Source organism: Schistocerca americana, chromosome 2 (genome assembly GCF_021461395.2).
Source record: "Schistocerca americana isolate TAMUIC-IGC-003095 chromosome 2, iqSchAmer2.1, whole genome shotgun sequence".
Taxonomy (NCBI): Eukaryota; Metazoa; Arthropoda; class Insecta; order Orthoptera; family Acrididae; genus Schistocerca; species Schistocerca americana.
In genome coordinates this window covers 852,655,022-852,674,800 of record NC_060120.1, presented here as the reverse complement: position 1 = coordinate 852,674,800, position 19,779 = coordinate 852,655,022, and the positions used below count along the sequence as shown (strand labels likewise).

Genomic DNA, 19,779 nt, shown 5'->3' with positions numbered 1-19,779 from the left:
GAACCGAAAAGGGAGGTAATGACAGTGGCACGTAAAGTGCCCTCCGCCACACACTGTTGGGTGGCTTGCGGAGTATAAATGTAGATGTAGATGTAGGAAACTGTGGAAATGAAGATGATTGATGACCATTGAAAAACAGCCTCCCCCCCCCCCCCCCCCCCCCATACACACACACACACACACACACACACACACACATACACACACACTCACACTACCAAATGAATGCAGTGAAAGTGGTGGACAAAATATATCAGGTGCCATCTCAGTGCATTTATTCATTTTTAGGAAACCAGGAACCAAACTGAATGAAAAAATGCAAATTAGCACTGTTTGTTGTACATGGCATTTTGTTTTTGGAAACCACCATAAGGAAGCACTAGTCACAACTGTGGGAAATATTTTTCTAACTGTAATGAGGTGAAGGGACATGTGCCTAGAAAGTTCACTCAGTTGGTGGCACAGACAATAATCCTTGGGGGAAAATGACTTGATGCACATGTCAGAGCCACGGGCTAGCACTCTGTTGTATTCCTTTGTTTTATGACACACAGGCAGCCTATTGTGTACATGAGAATCTATTTCCCTATCAAAAACATTCTTTTTACTTGACTAACTAAACAGTAGAAAATGTTACAGTAAATTTGCAGCTGAAGATTCATTTTATATGTAGTTTACAACCATGTTGGAGCACTTGAATAAGTCCATATACACTTAAATATTAATATTAGAGATTTGGCTTTTCTGCTTCATCTCTGCTCCCTAAACCTCATCATTCTCTGTCCTTACTTTATAATCATCTTGCCTTCCCAGTTTACAGTTGGTTGCATTGTTATATTCAACTCTTCTAAACCATCTTTTTTCCTCTTTGAACCAATTATTTGTAATTTCATTTTTTCACAAGAAGTTGAATAGTTGTTTTGCTAGCCTGGTTTCTGGTAATCTTTATGTATGGAAGAAAGTGGTATCCTTTCCTTTTTGCATGGTATCTGTTACTGTCTCACTTTCCCGATACATCACTTTGTTATGTAGCAATCTTCATCGCCCATCTATTTGGTGTTTTTTTGTGGATGGCATTTCTGATGATTCTTGTCTCCCATCTGTAGTTTATTTGCTGTTGATTTAGTGTTTAACTTGAATAGTGTTTCGCTTGCATACATTGCTTCAGGCTTTATAATGGAGTAGTCATTTTTGAATATGGTGTTCAGTGACAGAGATTTTTTCTTGTAGGTTGGCCAGATGCTTTTTTGTGCTTTTACAATTTAGTTGTTCAACTCTCTGTTGAGCCCCTCTTGTTCAAGCTCCAGGTTTTGATTTCACCAAAGTATTTCAACGTGTTAAGAGTCTTAATTTCTTTGTTAATGTTCAGTTGAGCAGATGATGTTTCAACTTTGAAGGCTGGCATCATTTATGTGTTATTGTTTCAAGTATTACAATGTGAAGTTTAGCCTCCTCCACATTATTTGTCAGTAGTGCAGGGTTATCTCCAAATCCTATACAATTAAGTTTGGTATTTCTTCCAATCTTGGTATTTGGTTGGCATTTCTTACTACTCAAGTTTCACATTACTTTCTCCAAAGTGCAGCTACGGCCTGTCCATCTCCTGTCAGAGGCTGGTTCAGATTTTGAATTGTTCAGACATATCACCTCAAAATCTAACTTTTGATCTGGTATTCTTAATGATCATTCCAATGACATTTACAAGTTTTATGTCTAGACCAAATCCCTAAAAGATTTGCAGTGATGACTGATGTGGGTACTGCCATGTAAATTTTAATACCTCTGTGTTTCCCATCCCAAAGAAATAGTTTCTGATAATTAGAAAAGTGCCATTGTAGTTATCCCAAGTTGGCCGTGAATGACAAATATCCATAGTATTAAAACATAATAGAATTTTTGCAAGAGTGCTTTAACACTAGTTTAACATTGTAGATTAGATACAGGCTACATTGTTAGAAGCTATCATTCATGTCACTATATTAGTTGAGATTTTTTTTACTAAATTCTTTTTGAAAATCTTTTTTAAAAAGCACCAGTAATATTTTGTGATTTCAGATTTGTGTATCTGGAGGATTGCAAACATACTATCGAGTCTAAGGCATTGGATGAGTGGTTGAAACAGCAAAACGTTGAAATAGGTCTCAAAAGCTGCCCGCTTTGTAAAACATCAATAAAGAGAACCTTGCGATTCTTAAATTATTTGAAAATTTCATATATTGACATCCAAAATATAAAGAAAAAAGTCTTTGGTAATCTGAAAGATAATGATGCAAAGAGGGAACAACTGAATACTACATTGAAAGGAATAGTTGTTCCACACATAGTAAGACGTAAGTACTGAAATATTGATTGCAGTGGTTTATTTTTATGTGTATTGAGCTTCTTATATACACTTCCCAATTTTTTTAAGTAACTTTTTTACCATTTTTATTTTTAGATTGCAAAGCCAGACTAAAAAAATTCTTAGCTTATAAAACTGAACTGATCTTTAAAATCCCTGAAAATCATCATCTGAATTTTCTTCTTGTTCCTCTTTGTTGTCCTCTTCATATGTAAGACGGTCTTCACTGCCATCGAGGGCATTACTTATGTTGCACTTCTTGAAAGATTTAACAGTAATGTCTTCTCTCACTCTAGACCATGGCCGTTTTATCCACTGACATATTTGTTTGATTGCAGGGGAGCTCCATTCATGTTTGGTTTCATTCATCATCCAGCTGTTCCATTCCTCTCTCATATTCACTTTAAATGGTTTATTTATCGAGACTCCAAGAGGTTGCAATTGTGAAGTAAGTCCCCCCCCCAGAATAACGGTAAGCTCTGTATTTCCCTGGCCCAGTTCTTCTTTCACAGGATTTTTTGAATGACTACTAAGCTGATCTACCACAAGAAGAGAACTCTTCTTCAGTAAAGTACCTTTCCTTCTCTCCCAACCTCCTTAATCCATAATTTCATACCAGCCTCACACATCCAACCCATGTCGTGTATGTGAACAACAACATCTGGCGGTATTTCAGAAGGGTTTGGCATTGTTTTGCACTTGTAAATGATCAATCCAATAAGTTTAGTATGCTTGGCACAACATGAAAGGACAAAAGTGTAGTGCATTTTTTCATGTTCACCATTTTTCTAGTTACAGTTTTAGCAGGTTTCATGACAACAGTTTTGTTAATCGTCACATCAAATGTCAGGGCTTCCCTTCACATTTGCTATTTGGCTTAGCTCCATACTGGTTTTCTTTCAGTGTTGAATAATAAAGCAATGGAAAGATAATATTTTCTCGTCATACCCTTGTGGCACTTTCTGAGATATTTGGGTTTTGGTTCATATGCTAAGTCATGGCACTTCATAAACCTTGTGTACCAACCAACTCCATCCTTAAAAGTCTGTCAAGTTACACTGTAGTGTAGCTTATGAGTGTGTGTTTGAATCTTTTTGTATTAATTGCAGTGCAATTTTGATGGTGTCCTTGAATCCATTTCAATACATCATCTTCTGTTTTGGGCATTTTGTATTCAATCTTCTATTTGCTCAATTATTCTTCCTCATTTTTTTCCAAGGGGCCGAAATGCTGCTCTGTGCTCTGTTCTCTGTTTCCATGTTCTTCTGTATATGCTATTAGTTTCAATTTATAGCCCGCATCATATGAACACCTTTTATTTTTTTCTGTTAGGAAGCTAGCTACTAACAGAAATATTGCACTGTTACAAATAACATAGCTAACTTTCAATTCAAGTTCACTGGCACTGTCGAATGCAATGATGCATCATAGGCTTGTGACAGTTGGGCAGAAGGGAGACATCATCAGCAAGCTTGTGAATCCTCGCAACTCATTTTCGTTGCATCGGTGCACTGCTGCTCCAGTTGAACCAGTGTTGCCAGATAGAGATAGGTTTCCGCAGCATTGAATATATGGCCATTTTTAAAACTGGTGGGAATTTTAAATCAAACACTGTACATTCTTATATTAATTTCAAGCATGAGATGAATCTGGATTTTGGAGGCAATTTTTCAAAGAAAAAAGGGCATCTTATAGTGTATTAAATATGGTACTATGAATTTCATATTCTTTTTTTCTACTTTGCGTTTATAAGTCTTGAGTGAACATTAATACTGTTAAAAAGACAATATAGTCAAAGTGGCTTGTATGTTTTTTAAATACACTCTGAGACATATGGGTCTACCAGTAGAAATTCAAGAAGGGCAACAGTCCCTGTCTTCTTCTAGGGACGAGGTGGGCAGGTGCCGGGGAGGGAGGGAGGGGGGGGGGGGGCAAATCACCAAGTATCCAGCTTATTATGGATATCCCTTGTATGATTGTCATTGTAGGTAATATGATATACATGACATTATAGTGCATATTCAGTCCCCTCCAAGAGACCAGTAAGTTTAATTCCTGATATAGCAAATAATAACCATTGAAAAGTGCCTTACATCTTTGTTAATAGGGATAGAAAAGAAAAGATTTTGTCTATAACACAAAATGGGCTCAAATTAAGATTAGCTCAAAATAAAGGACGTAAAATGAAAACCAGAAACTAGCATGTTGTAGGATTTGTGTGTTTGCTTAAAAGTTAGCGCATTTGGCTGGAATATAGGTACTGCAATCATAACCCATTAAAGTCTCATGAAACTGATTACTATGTTGAGTAAAAATAGACACAAAGTAAATGTTGACTTTCTACAGCTTTGAGGAGAATTTTATGACTGTATGTTTGAAATCAGGTGGCCTCTAATGCTTGATTCCTTAATAGTAGCCTGTACTGTTATCAGGATTGTCCAGTAAGTAAAATTACTGTCTTACTAACACACTGGGTTTCCCTATAACTTTATTCTGATTGTATTACAAGAACTACCAAAGTTGTATTATGTACTAAATTTGATGCTTTTAAATATTTTGTATTACTTTAAGTGATTTATAATGCTTTACAAATTTATTTCATCCAATATAACAGTACAATTTAGTCCAAGGGTAGGTAGCCACAAAGGCATTGCAATCTACTATTCCATATCAATGTATCAAAGTGCTCAATTTCTTATAAAAGTACAATAATTGCTACATTTGTAATTTTATGATACTGTTAAACAACCATTTAACCATAAACGTTTCATATCTTCACTATTTGTATTAAACATGAGAATTTTATTTCACAATATTTTACAAATATATTCTTATGTTCGTAGCATAAGAACTATCTTACATCATTTAAGGCAGCGCTAATGTGAAACCTCATAGATGTTCTGTTAACATTGTCCTTGGTATTTGGTATATAACTTGTTACACAGTCAATTACAGGAATTCAGGCATTCACCTGTCAGCTTTGTTCTGCACTTATTTTTAATAAATTCATCTATGAAACTAATGATTCACAAAGGTAACTAGAAGTAAAGAAAGCCTTTATTGTAAGTGCAACATTAACTAATATAGGGTATTTCTCAAAGAATTTGCTTCAAATATCATATCAGCAATACATTTGCATTAGCTTGAAATTTCAAATTTAACCATTAAGGTTTTCAGATAAGACGCAAAATTTATAAGCTGGAAAGGATCTGCAGTATAAGCTAACAGACTATTCTCTTCTAGTCCTTGCAAAAACAGTTTGATAGCCAGTAAAAGATTGTGGAGAAGAAACTTTACCCACAGAGACTGTTGGTGTAAAATATAGTGGTATGTTATAAACTGCTGAAACTTTCATCTCTTTGGCAAACAAACTTGTAGATAGTTATTTTCTCAGATAAGATGAGCTGCTTCACAGTAAAAAAAAGTATCTTCTCCTCTTGTATGGCTTTCCAAAGAATTTACTTTCAAAGGTTCTTCCTTGACAATAAAATTATAAAAAATCATCCTTACAAAAGCTGGCAACTGAGCAGTGCCTGTTGCATCATAGGACTTATCTAATTACATTGCAAAATAACAACACTCATCCAAGTAAATTTTCAATAAAGAAAAAACATCATTGGACATTGTTTTCAACTCTTCTTGTGATTGTCCTTGATGAAAGTTGAAGGGATTCATTGGCATCCATGATTTCAGACTTGTTTTTGACATTCTGAAACAACTCTTCAGCAGCACCTTGAAATTTTTATCTCCGAATTCACCCTCATTAAAGTATTTCCTCCTTTTGGCAATACATTCAAGACACAGTAAGAAGCAAGAGTGGCAACAACACATTTGTCAGCTGGTTTTGTGAACAGATTTTGCTGAAAACTTAACGGATACTAAGTTCCTTAATTTTTTTTCTTTTCTCAGTTCATTGTATGATTGAAACTCGGTTTGACACTTGGGTGCACAGATATTTCACAAATGCAATAGTAGCTTGATGCAATAAACAAATGCATGTGCCACTTTTTCTGTTACAAAAAATTCCCATTTGGCATGAAAGTAATATCCTTTTTTCCCCACATATACAACTCATTAGGCATAAAGTCATTGCACTATGTATTATTTTCTTGATATAATATCATGTTGGAAGATATTCGTGGCAAAATCTCCATGATGATGAAACACAGATTTTGATATAACATTCACTTTCTCATTGCAAATTGTGATGAAGTTCTCCTAAAATGTGTCAGCATTTATGCATGCCCAGTGCTGACAGCAAACAAAACAATTTACAGTTTTCTTACAATGTTCGTTCCACAGCAGTTGGTAGTGCACCATATCAGCATGAAACTTGCTGACTTCTCCCAACTCATAATGATGAAACAAATTAGACTAAACAAATTAAACTTGGAACACTGAGTTGGAACTCGCAATCACAGGTTTACCTATGCAGTAATTTTGGTCATTATAACATATTCATTTGGGGTTTTTGAAACATACCGAAAAGTGAAACAATAAAATGTATCTGCAGATGGAAGTATCAGAGGAAATTGAAAAGTTAATAGAAATATAGCCTCTGTACTACTAAAAGCCCTTAAATCTTTAGATAATTTAATTTTCAAAACATTTACAGATGACAGAATGCTAAAGAGAATATTCTGGTTTTAGTTGTAATTAAAAGCTGGGGAACTTTAAGCTAAGAAATCATTCATTGAAGAGTCATTTACAGAAATTAAGTTCACAGAAATTTGCAATGTATTTTGTATTGTAAAGGTAGTAGGACGAAAAATGAAATGGCATCTGAATTTTGTTATTAATTGTAGAACACAGAAAAACTTATTGAGAACTAAAGACACCGTAGAATGTAAAGAGAGTGATCATGTTCATGATGAAGATGATGATCCAGTCCAAATGAGTACTGATAAAGATTGAGTTTGTTGGAAAAGACAAAAAAATCCAATTCCGGAACAATGGAAAATCCAGGATGGAATGTAACAATATTATCTGAGGACAGTTGCTATTCACCATATAGCGGAGATGCTGAGTTGTAGATGGGCACAACAAAAAGACTTTCACACTTAAATCTTTCAGCCAATGCCTTTGTCAACAATAAACACACACACACCAGCACATGCACCTCACACACGCGACTGCAGTCTCAGGCAACTGAAACCTCACTGGGAGCAGCAGCACCAGTGCTTGATGGGAGTGGCATCTGGAAGGGAGTAAGGTGGAGGCTGGGGTGGGGATGGAGAGGGATAGTGTGGTGGGGATGGCAGTGAATTGCTGCAGGTTAGGCAGAGGGCAGGGGAGTGGTGGGGAGGGGGGGGGGGGGCGGAGGGAAATAGCAGAAAAGGAGAGAAATAAATTAAAAAATAAAAAGACTGTGTTTGGTGGTGGAATGACAGCTGTATAGTGCTGGAATGGGAGCAGGGAAGGGGCTGGATGGGTGAGGACAACGACTAACGAAGGTTAAGGCCAGGAGGGTTATGGGATTGTAGGATTTATTGCAGGGAAAGTTCCCACCTGTGCAATTCAGAAAAGCACGTGTTGGTGGGAAGGATCCATACGGCACAAGCTGTGAAGCAGCCCTTGAAATCAAGGATATCATGTTTGGCAGCATGTTCATCCCAAATTCCTCAAACCCATAACACAAATTGAAACTCTTGCCCTGCAGGATCTTGAGCAACATGAATTCCACCACTTCAAAAAGCTTTCCATCCTGCTCACTTCCTTCTCCCGCCTTGGAGTACCATTGGTCGCCACCTCTACAACAACCTCCAATCCTCCCCAGCACCCCCTCATAGCTGACAAACCCTGTTTCACAGACCTACTACACTTACCCCACCCTCCAAAACTCACTCCCACCACCACATAGAATCCAGAACGTAAACAGACCTGCAACACAGTCATGAACCTTTCCTCCAGAAGCCTTGCCTCACAGAAATGTCAGCCCTTTCCAAAGGCCTCGCCTTTTGCCCACTCCCAAATTCAATCATACAGGACTTGTTAAAAGACCTTCTCTCCTTCTCCTAGTTGCTACAGTGGAAACACTTTTTCGCTACCAACCCTATCAATCAGACTCAACCTAAGACCAAGACAAGACCAAGCTTAACTCAGTTCACTCCTCCATCCAATCTTGATCCACCCCCACTGCCCCCAAGCCACCCCTCATTAACTACCACACCCAGTCCTTTTCTTTTTATTTTTTAATTTATTTCTCTCCTTTTCCGCTCCTTCCCCCACCTCTCCTCCCCTTCCTCTCCCCTGTCCCCTGCCTAATCTGCAGCACTTCACTGTGCGCCATCCCCACCGTACTATCCCTCCCCCTCCCTGCCGCAGCCTCCTCCTTATCCCCACCCAGTCACCACTCCCATCATGCACTGGTGCTGCTGCTTGCAGTGTGGTTTCAGTTGCCTGAGGTTGCAGTCGTGTGTGAGTTGTATTTACATGAATGTGTGTGTGTGTGTGTGTGTGTGTGTGTGTGTGTGTGTGTGTGTGTGTGTGTGTGTGTGTATTATTGATGAAGGCCATTGGCCGGAAGTTTTAAGTGTGAAAGTCTTTTTGTTGTACCTATCTGCGACTCAGCATCTCCGCTATATGGTGAGTAGTAACTTTCCTTCTCATAATATTGCTACAATGCAGGAACAAGTTATTTAAAGGGAAGCACAGTTCTCATCACATTCGCAGAATCAATGTAGTTTTCCTCTCTGGTTTCATGACGTTAGGGTTCTCTTCAGTCACTTAGTGGCAGTGAAGGATGTCCACATAAATACTGGAGCTTGTGATGAAAGAAAATCGAATTTTTAAAATAAAAATTAATTAATGTAGAAAGGTTTTGCTAAGCTTTTTATTCAGTGCATGAAAGGTCTTATATTAGGGCTGCACAGAAGAAAGCTTTGCAAGAAGAATTCAGCATAAACACAAGTGCAGCAGAGGTCCACAAACTGCTGTCTAGACAAAAGAAGAAGTAAGAAGTCTCTCTTTAAGAATATTTTCTCTTATTGATGTTACCAGCTGTGCTGTTGTTGGTATTCACCCTTTATTTCAGTACTTGAGAGACAGGATAAAAAGTAACAGGCCCAAAACTTCTGCTTTATAGTGCTGGGAATGTGAAAGACTTGAAGGAAAACATGAGGCATTACGAAGGAGATGCCAAAAAGAAATAGTTAAAATTACAGGATTTAAAATTTCAGAAACTCCAATGACAAAGGTACTAAAGACTCATGTAACAGAAGCACTAAAACCACACATATTGATCCAAACAGAAAGTGTTTCAACTATGGTGCCTATGGCCACAAGTCAAGTAATTGCAGCCACAAGAGCACAGAAAAGCCACTTGAATTGCAACAAGTTTGGCCTTATCTCGTCTCAGTGCATGAAGGAGAATAATAATCAAAAGTTGACAATAAATTGATAATCTGGTAAGAGTACTATTAACAATTGTAAAACTGCTGAAAGCAAGGGGAAACTACAGCCGTAATTTTTCCCAAGGGCATGCAGCTTTACTGTATGGTTAAATGATGATGGTGTCCTCTTGGGTAAAATATTCCGGAGGTAAAATAGTCCCCCATTCGGATCTCCGGGCAGGGACTACTCAAGAGGACATCGTTATCAGGAGAAATAAAACTGGCGTTCTACGGAGAAATAAAACTGGCGTTCTACGGATCGGAGTGTGGGATGTCAGATCTCTTAATCAGGCAGGTAGGTTAGAAAATTTAAAAACGGAAATGGATAGATATAGTGGGAATTAGTGAAGTTCGGTGGAAGGAGGAACAAGACTTTCGGTCAGGCAAATACAGGGATATAGATACATAATCAAATAGGTGTAATGCAGGAGTAGGTTTAATAATGAATAAAAAAAATAGGAGTTCGGGTAAGCTACTACAAACAGTGTAGTGAACGCATTATTGTGGCGAAGATAGACATGAAGCCCACACATACTACAGTAGTACAAGTTTATATGCCAACTAGCTCTTCAGATGATGAAGAAATTGAAGAAATGTATTATGAAATAAAAGAAATTATTCAGATAGTGAAGGGAGACGAAAATTTAATAGTCATGAGTGATTGGAATTCGGTAGTGGGAAAAGGGAGAGAAGGAAATGTAGTAGGTGATTATGGATTGGGGTTAAGAAATGAAAGAGGAAGCCGTCCGGTAGAATTTTGCACAGAGCGCAAGTTAATCATAGTGAACACTTGGTTCAAGAATCATAAAAGGAGATTGTATACATGGAAGAAGCCTAGAGATACTGACAGGTTTCAGATAGATTATATAATAGTAAGACAGAGATTTAGGAACCAGGTTTTAAATTGTAAAACATTTCCAGGGGCAGATGTGGACTCTGACCACAATCTATTCGTTTGAATTGTAGATTAAAACTGAAGAAACTGCAAAAAGATGGGAATTTAAGGAGATGGGACGTGGATAAACTGACTAAACCAGAGGTTGTACAGAGTTTCAGGGAGAGCATAAGGCAACAACTTACAGGAATGGGGGAAAGAAATACAGTAGAAGAAGAATGGGTAGCTTTGAGGGATGAAGTAGTGAAGGCTGCAGAGGATCAAGTAGGTAAAAAGATGAGGGCTAATAGAAATCCTTGGGTAACAGAAGAAATATTGAATTTAATTGATGAAAGGAGAAAATATAAAAATGCAGTAAATGAAGCAGGCAAAAAGGTATACAAACGTCTCAAAAATGAGATCGACAAGAAGTGCAAAATGGCTAAGTAGGGATGGCTAGAGGACAAATGTAAGGATGTGGAGGCTTATCTCACTAGGGGTAAGATAGATACTGCCTACAGGAAAATTAAAAAGACCTTTGGAGAAAAGAAAACCACTTGTATGGATATCAAGAGCTCAGATGGAAACCCAGTTCTAAGGAAAGAAGGGAAAGCAGAAAGGTGGAAGGAGTATATAGAGAGTCTATACAAGGGCGATGTACTTGAGGACAATATTATGGAAATGGAAGAGGATGTAGATGAAGATGAAATGGGAGATATGATACTGCGTGAAGAGTTTGACAGAGCACTGACAGACCTGAGTTGAAACAAGGCCCAGGAGTAGACAACATTCCATTAGAACTACTGACAGCCTTGGGAGAGCCTGTCCTGACAAAACTCTACCATCTGGTGAGCAAGATATATGAGACAGGCAAAATACCCTCAGACTTCAAGAAGAATGTAATAATTCCAATCCCAAAGAAAGCAGGTGTTGACAGATATGAAAATTACCGAACTATCAGTTTAATAAGTTACGGCTGCAAAATACTAATGCGAATTCTTTACAGACGAATGGAAAAACTTGTAGAAGCCGACCTTGGAGAAGGTCAGTTTGGATTCCGTAGAAATATTGGAACACGTGAGGCAATGCTGACCCTACGACTTATCTTAGAAGCTAGATTCAGAAAAGGCAAACCTACGTTTCTATCATTTGTAGACTTAGAGAAAGCTTATGACAATTTGACTGGAATACTCTCTTTCAAATTCTGAAGGTGGCAGGGGTAAAATACAGGGAGCGAAAGGCTATTTACAATTTGTACAGAAACCAGATGGCAGTTATAAAGAGTCGAGGGGCACAAAAGGGAAGCAGTGGTTGAGAAGGGGGTGAGACATGGTTGTAGCCTCTCCCCGATGTTATTCAATCTGTATATTGAGCAAGCAGCGAAGGAAACAAAACAAATTAAAATCCATGGAAAAGAAATAAAAACTTTGAGGTTCGCCAATGACATTGTAATTACGTCAGAGACAGCAAAGGACTTGGAAGAGCAGTTGAATGGAATGGACAGCATCTTGAAAGGAGGATATAAGATGAACATCAACAAAAGCAAAACGAGGATAATGGAATGTAGTCGAATTAAGTTGGGTGATGCTGAGGGAATTAGATTAGGAAATGAGACACTTAAAGTAGTAAAGGAATTTTGCTATTTGGGGAGCAAAATAACTGATGATGGTCGAAATAGAGAGGATATAAAATGTAGACTGGCAATGGCAAGGAAAGCGTTCCTGAAGAAGAGAAATTTGTTAACATTGAGTATAGATTTAAACGTCAGGAACTCGTTTCTAAAAGTATTTGTATGGAGTGTAGCCGTGTATGGAAGTGAAACATGGACGATAAATAGTTTGGACAAAAAGAGAATAGAAGCTTTCAAAATGTGGTGCTACAGAAGAATGCTGAAGATTAGATGGGTAGATCACATAACTAATGGGGAGGTATTGAATAGGATTGGGGAGAAGAGGTGTTTGTGGCACAACTTGACTAGAAGGAGGGATCAGTTGGTAGGACGTGTTCTGAGGCATCAAGGGATCACCAGTTTAGCTTTGGAGGGCAGCATGGAGGGTAAAAATCGTAGAGGGAGACCAAGAGATGAATACACTAAGCGGATTCAGAAGGATGTAGGTTGCAGTAGGTACTGGGAGATGAAGAAGCTTGCACAGGACAGAGTAACATGGAGAGCTGCATCAAACCAGTCTCAGGACTGAAGACCACAACAACAACAACAAATCTAAAGGTGTCCAAATATGTAAATGACAGGTAAAGGTCCTAACTGACTGTGACAGTGAACTTAATTTACTCTGACAAGACCTTTATTAAGTTACCTTATGTTCTTGGGATTTATTCAGTACTATTATGAAATGGCCTGGTGAATGCATAATACTTTTCTTATTGCAGTATAGTGCCACTTTGAAGGAACATCATAAAAATGAAGGGCACCTACATTTATTTGTCCTTCTTGTTAACTTATTACTTGCTTTCTTGTGAAAGGTCCCCAGTATTTAGTTATCACTGACCCACAGCTAAAATTAAAAAATAACATTTAAATCTATCATGAGCCAGATCAAGGAACATGCATGTTCTTGTTGCCATGGGTATGAGAATAGAAGTCTCTAATCAAATATTATTACATTAACTACTTTTTCTTGCACTTTAGTGAAAGAACTCCCACACTATCTTGATTATTTAGGGTTTAAAATTCTACCAATTTTTACTACATGAAAAGATTAGTTAATTTTCTCACTTAAAGATGTAATAATAATTTCAGTCTTCTTTTTAATATGCCATGGTAAAGCTAGTCAGCGTTAAGTGCATGAAAAAGTGAGCATCTCATGGTCATTCGTAGATGATTAATTCTTGTAAAAGAATAATACGAAGTCCCTTTTTATACATATATTTTTCCACTTTAAGAGACTCCACACTTACACAAGTCATCTAGAGAAGACATAAAAACACGAATAAAAACAATACTTTTCTAAGTTATAGCTTATGTACAACTAGTACAGAGCTTACATAAAATTACACAGTATTCTTTGTTTTTAAATAACATTATTCTTATTACTCGTAATGTTACTTTTGTATCTTTTTTCATGCAAACTCAAGTATTAGGTTTCCTGGTTGCAATAATTTATAAAAAAATTTCTTACATTATTTTACTTGTTGCATTAGAGAGGTATATAATATAGGTATATAATATCAGTTACGCTATGGATGCTCCAAGACTGAAGGATATAGATGTAATCTTTACAAAATTTGGGACAAGCTTCCTCTCTCCACAAGGGTATTTTATAGGTGCTTTTGAGACTGATTGTGAAAATTGATATATATGAATTTAGAGCTAAATGAAGTTTTAATGAACAAGTACAGAATTACAATTAGGAAGCCAGAAAGGGAAGTACAGCCCATGCATACCTGTATGGCAGACAAACCAGAAATACCAATGAAATAAAGGAACATATTGAAGACTTAGTGATTAATTACACACCATTATATTCAGAAAACCTCCAGTGTCAGAATAAAGAGTGTTGGGAAAGAACAACTACCAGTATACAACAGACACAGAAGATCATCAGTTGATAACCAAGTCCAGGTATGGCATGGTTGAGGAACAATTGATTCAAGTTCATCTGAATGTGCTAGACATGTTGGTTGAAAAAAATGAAAACTGGGGAGCGTCATATCTGTATAAACTACAGAGAACTAAACAAAATTAAAGTAAAACATTGCTACCCATTGTCCCTTATAGAAGATCTTATAGATAAACCATAGGATTTCTGTGTGTTTTGTACAAATTGATTTTTTCACATTGATGTTGAAGAGGAAAGTTGAAAGTTTAATTTGTTTGTAACACATCAGGGCAGGTCTAGTTCAAGAAAGTTCCATTTGTATTATCAAATTTTCCTGCAATTTTCCAGTGCTTTATAACACTGTTTCTTGGCAACATCAACCTTGTGGAATGGCATAATGCTATTAAATGAACGAAAAAGGAAATGAAACAAGATTTTTTATGCGCCCGATTTGACAAAGTTACAATATCTATAACAATATATGCTGAGTTTATAGAATCCTGGCCAAGTGACTACACATCAGTCAATTTGTATGACTTTCAGGATAGCTGAATGTGAGATTCAGATGGGGAGATTTAAAGCTTGTTGTACCAAGAGATTAGTGCCGAACCAGAAAAGTTCAGTTTTCCAGAGAAGTTTTTGTGTGTTTCTGGAGACTTATGTTCATGATGAAAAACCGGATTACATTCTACTGGTCTTGTTTTGCTCATCATTAGAGTTTGTAACTGTAGTGATGATAAATAATTTATGTGAGAATCAAAACTGTTTTTTCTGCACTAAAATTTTTCTTGCTTCATAATCTCAAATAGAATGTTTTATGTTACTACTGTGATACAAATCCTGGTTATCTCTGTGCCCACACAGGGAAATAATGTGACAGTGGCAGAAGAGTATGCTGCTGATAATTGGCTACACCCTTCTTGATTTGTCTTTTAATTAGGGAGTCTTCGTTTGATATCAGATCCACGTTAACAGTAACTAAGGAGCTAGTTCTTCCCTACATCACCAGTCTATTGATTTTTTCTTTTGCTGAGTCAAAAGGGCTTCTCTTTCTCCAGATAAATCATAGGAAGTTACAACAGATTATTTGACTAGTTGTTTGTAAAGATTACACAAATTTGCAAAAAAAGTTTTTGTTTTGATAAATGATTTTTCTGTAGATTTTGATTTCAGAAATGATATTGTGATTTTTTTTTAAATTTAAGGTTTGTCTACAAAAAGAGGTAAGACTTCTAGGAAAAATCCTAAAAGGCCATTTTTATATAAGTATTATTTGTGTACAGTGTAATTAAACTGCATTAAACATAGGTTAATCTTAAACATAGATTAAGAAAAGTTAATAAAGCTTTATTACAACACTATTACAAATCTTTGTAGTAACATTTCCTTTTTCCTTCCAAACTGTTTTTTGTACTTTTCCTGCCGTGGAGTTGAGAATTTTCTCTTTTTAATACCCAACAGTAATCAGCCATCATGTAGTGACATTTCCTTTTTCCTCCCAAACCGTTCTTTTTTTTTTTTTTTTTTTTTTTTTTTTTTTTTTTTTTTTTTTTTTTTTTTTTTTTTTTTCCCCCCTCCTGCTGTGGAGTTGAGAATTTTCTCTTTTTAACACCCAACAGTAATCAGTCACCATGTTCACATCTCAGTGCCCGTGACATCTTTGTTCCATTTCTTTTCTGCCTTGATGGAATCGTGTCCTTGTTCTTCACTGACAGCTCCAAGGTTTTCCGAAAAATAGTCCAGATGAGAATGCAGGAAATGATCTTTAATACTCATGTTGCAGTCCAGCAGTTTGTAGTTAGTTAACAGATCGACAGCAGTATTCTTGTAGATCGGGTCTTTTTTACTTCCAACAAAGCTGGTTACCACTTCTTTAAAAGATTTCCTTGCTTTCCTTCCCTGGTTTTCCATTTCCAACTTGAAGTTTTCATCCTTCAGAAGTTTTCTTATATCAGGTCCAACAAATACTCCTCCTTTAAGTTTTGCCTCAGAGAAGCCAGGAAATTACTCACAAAGGTAGCTAAAACACTCTCCTTCTTTAGACAATGCTTCAGCGAATTGTTTCATCAGTCCCAACTTGATATGAAGTGGTGGAAGTAAAATCTTATTAGGATCCTCTAAACTCACTTCTCAACATTCTAAACTCCAGGAACCAAAATTTTTGTTACTGGCCATTCTGTTTTATGTTTACTATCACAGCTGTCCCGTTCAAAGAGGAAGCAGGGGAACTTTGCGTAGCCACTCTGTTGGTCAAGTAGCATAGAGGTCACTTTCAGGTCCCCACAAGTGGTCCACTTATGATCAGTGTACTTAAGCTTGTTAAGGACCAATTCAAGGTTCTCATAACATTCTTTCAAATGAACTGAATGTCCTACTGGTATGCTGCCATTGTGCAGAAGAAAAACTTTCAGGCTTCGTTTGAAAGAATCAATGAAAAGTCTCCATTCATTGGGTTTGTATTTGATATTTAATGCCTCCATCGACCCAGCAACATTAGTACAAGAGAAGAGGTCACCCACTTGAGAGAAAAAAGGCACAAACTCTTTTTCTCTACTCCTGTACCAAGGAAAGGATGCTCCAGCAGGCAAAACCCTTTTTCTATCAACCTCGGCTGAATCCTCTGGAAGACCTAAGTGTCTAACCAAATAATTTACTTCTAACTTTTGAAGAGTTTTGCCTCTTTGTTGGTGGAGGGGGGGGGGGGGGGGGGGGGTCACTCATAGCCGCCACCATTGTCATCATCATCACTGCCTTGAGACAACTGATCAACATCAGTTTCTGTTTTCAAGTATATCTGGAGGACAAGGTATGGGAAAATGAAGCCTATGAGGAATAGGGCACATAGAGAATGTTTGGATGCCAAATCTCCATTTTATTTTTCAAATTAAAACCTTGCACACAGCAAGAGCAAAGATAAAAGTCTTTGTTGTGATTTTTTGGGTTATCTCCAAATCATAGGTATTGCAAAACTAAATGATTTCTTCTTACCGTGAAACCATTGTCTCAGTTGTTCTACACACACACACACACAGAACACACTTTGTGAGGAGTCCATGATTTGCCTTGACCACCCAGTTTCATACCAAAGTAGGCAGAGTATATCTTTTTAACAAAATCACAGATGTTTCCCTGTTGCATTTTAACAGTATAAGTCCCAAAAATATACCCGAAACAATCAGGAGAGTTCACACAACCTCTGGAAGCCATTATAAACACACAACTAAATTTTCTTCAATGAAGAAACAATGGAAATATGCTCAGCAGAGAGGTTACATCCACACTGACAGTAGCTTGACCTTGAAGTAGAGAGTAGATAGTGGGTGGATGGGGAAGGAGGAAGCCTGGAAGGGGTACTGACACAGACAGCATACTGGCAAAAATCTAGTATGAACTGGATTCTACCAGTTTTATTGTACACTTTTTTTAACAAAAGAAGGGCTGTCTCATGATGGCAGCCTAAATTTAGACTAATTACATTTGCAAATTAATTTATTAGGCTAAAAATGTTATATTTTAAATTTTTTATTTAGGTGTGACTGGGAGGTTACAGTTTGTATGTTTGTTAAAAACACCTTAAAAGTAAAAATCCTCTTGTGTGATTTGTGGGTAAACAAAGGTTGATGGAATTTTTTCACAATTTTTTTGTATGCAGCATAACTAATACTATAAGAATTACTATAAAAATTTGAAACAATTTTTTCAACGCAGACCTGTGTCATCGGCATTGGCGACTGCTATGAAAGAATCCATGTGAATGCACTAACTTTCGACACTTTGAGGATTTATTGGTTATTTTTCTTTGAATACTGTAAAACGTAATATAGATGCAGTAAACTGAAATACATGGCACTAAATCTACTTCGCTCTGCTACTTATTGCGCCTCTAGATTTGGTGAAACTTGGTATCACGGTCATGAGCACACGTTCACTTGTGCACGTTTTACAAAGCATCTGCGCATGTGCAACTGACATGACATAATTGCCTTTCAGGCCAAATACATACGGATTTGATAAACAATGCGCATGGTTTACTGCAAGCACTGCTAGCCCTTACCACTCAACTACAAGTTTATGTCAATGCCACGAGGTGGTAGCACACTGCAGCAGACTTTTATGTACGTTCGCCTGGCATAAATCACGCTAGGCAGTAGCACACTCCACAGATGAATTCACTCACTGTATAGTAAAATTAGATCAGACTTCAGTATATGTTGTAATTATACTGATATAAAAATGTATTTTGTGGGATTCATATTAAGATATATTGTACATTAAGTTTTGGATTTTATCCTAGAGTAATTCATCTGAGGCACTGAGAACCAAAAAGCTCATCATCGTCATTTGTGAGAGTAGCATTTGTTCATGCTTCTGACATCTCTTGATCTTATGGTGGGTCGGATTTATCTGTACTGTAAGCCCACATTGTACGAATATCTGAAAATTCATGAAAAGGTGTCTCACTGGCTGCTCTGATATTCTTTTAAATGTTGGGGGTCGAAGATGGTGTCCTTTTCAGCCTAATGGCTCTCACAAGGAAAACTCCCCATCACAGCACTTTCAGACCACAGTGGTAAGATGGCCCAGTGGACAACCCATCAAAATCTGAACACAGATCAAGCATGAAAAGAGGAAGAAAGTGTACTGGGCTGTGAAAAAAAGCAAAATAGAAACAGTGAACGTTCCAAAAATAAGAAGTGCAATATAGAGAAACCATGTAGACAAGAGGTGTCGTGGTTGCAATGTTCAGACCTGCCTCATGCAAATATCTTTCTTCTCTTTTTTTTCTGCTGTTCGCTTTATTCAAATTTGTGTCTGTGTCATGGTGTAACATCCATTTGCAACAGCAAGGTGTAAGGTAAAGACCTATAATGACAGTTGAGTCTGCACAACTACTCTGTTAGCAGCCTAAAGGAAGTGGCTTTCGAATGGGGACTGCAAACGGTTGATGACAAGGTGACAAGTGGAACGAGCCCTCCACCAGAAAACACACCTGGAGTGTCATACACGACATTAGTGACAGTACATGTTTCATATGATAGGAATGTCTTATCGACACATCTAATTTGTACAACCGGTAAGTGAGTGAGATATGCTCGGTGTGGGTGTTTGTATGGATGTAACCAATGTATAGTATGACAACTGCCAAGACTACAGAAAGTGAAAGAGCATTTCAGTGACCAGATGGACAGTTCATCATGTTGTATAAAAATAAGAAAATGCACAAGGAGGGTTTGAGCACAGCTCGGCCACATGGTAGTCATATACCGTAATAACTTAAACCAGGACGCTACATTTCTTCACAGCTGCTCTTTATTGTACTTCTTGAACTGTTGCAATTGGGAGTTTCCCTTGTCAGCGCCTTATTTGTATTCTACTCAATGGACCTTGTTGGTAGACAGTACTACTAAAATTTAGTCATTTCTGCAAACAGCAGGTTGTGTTTGGGATTGGTTTTCTACTATGCACAAATCAGATTTCCTGTGGAGTGTCAACATGAACTGTGTAGAACCTGTATTAAGCACTAACAGAAAAGAAAATTACCAGGAAAAATTAGCCACAAAGAAAACAGGGCATTTGAGATCAGATCTGTTGTCTGAGGTATTGACATAATCAAAT

At 37.3% G+C, this 19,779-nt stretch overlaps 1 protein-coding gene across 1 annotated transcript in view; it reads left to right on the top strand.

Moving 5' to 3' along the window:
• LOC124594486 (NFX1-type zinc finger-containing protein 1-like) overlaps window positions 1–19,779 on the top strand; it is a 356,250-nt gene that overhangs the window by 268,373 nt on the left and 68,098 nt on the right. The window contains exon 31 of the mRNA XM_047132862.1: window positions 2,056–2,330. Within this exon, the coding sequence (XP_046988818.1) occupies window positions 2,056–2,330 (275 nt within the window). The remainder of the gene's footprint in view (window positions 1–2,055; window positions 2,331–19,779) is intronic.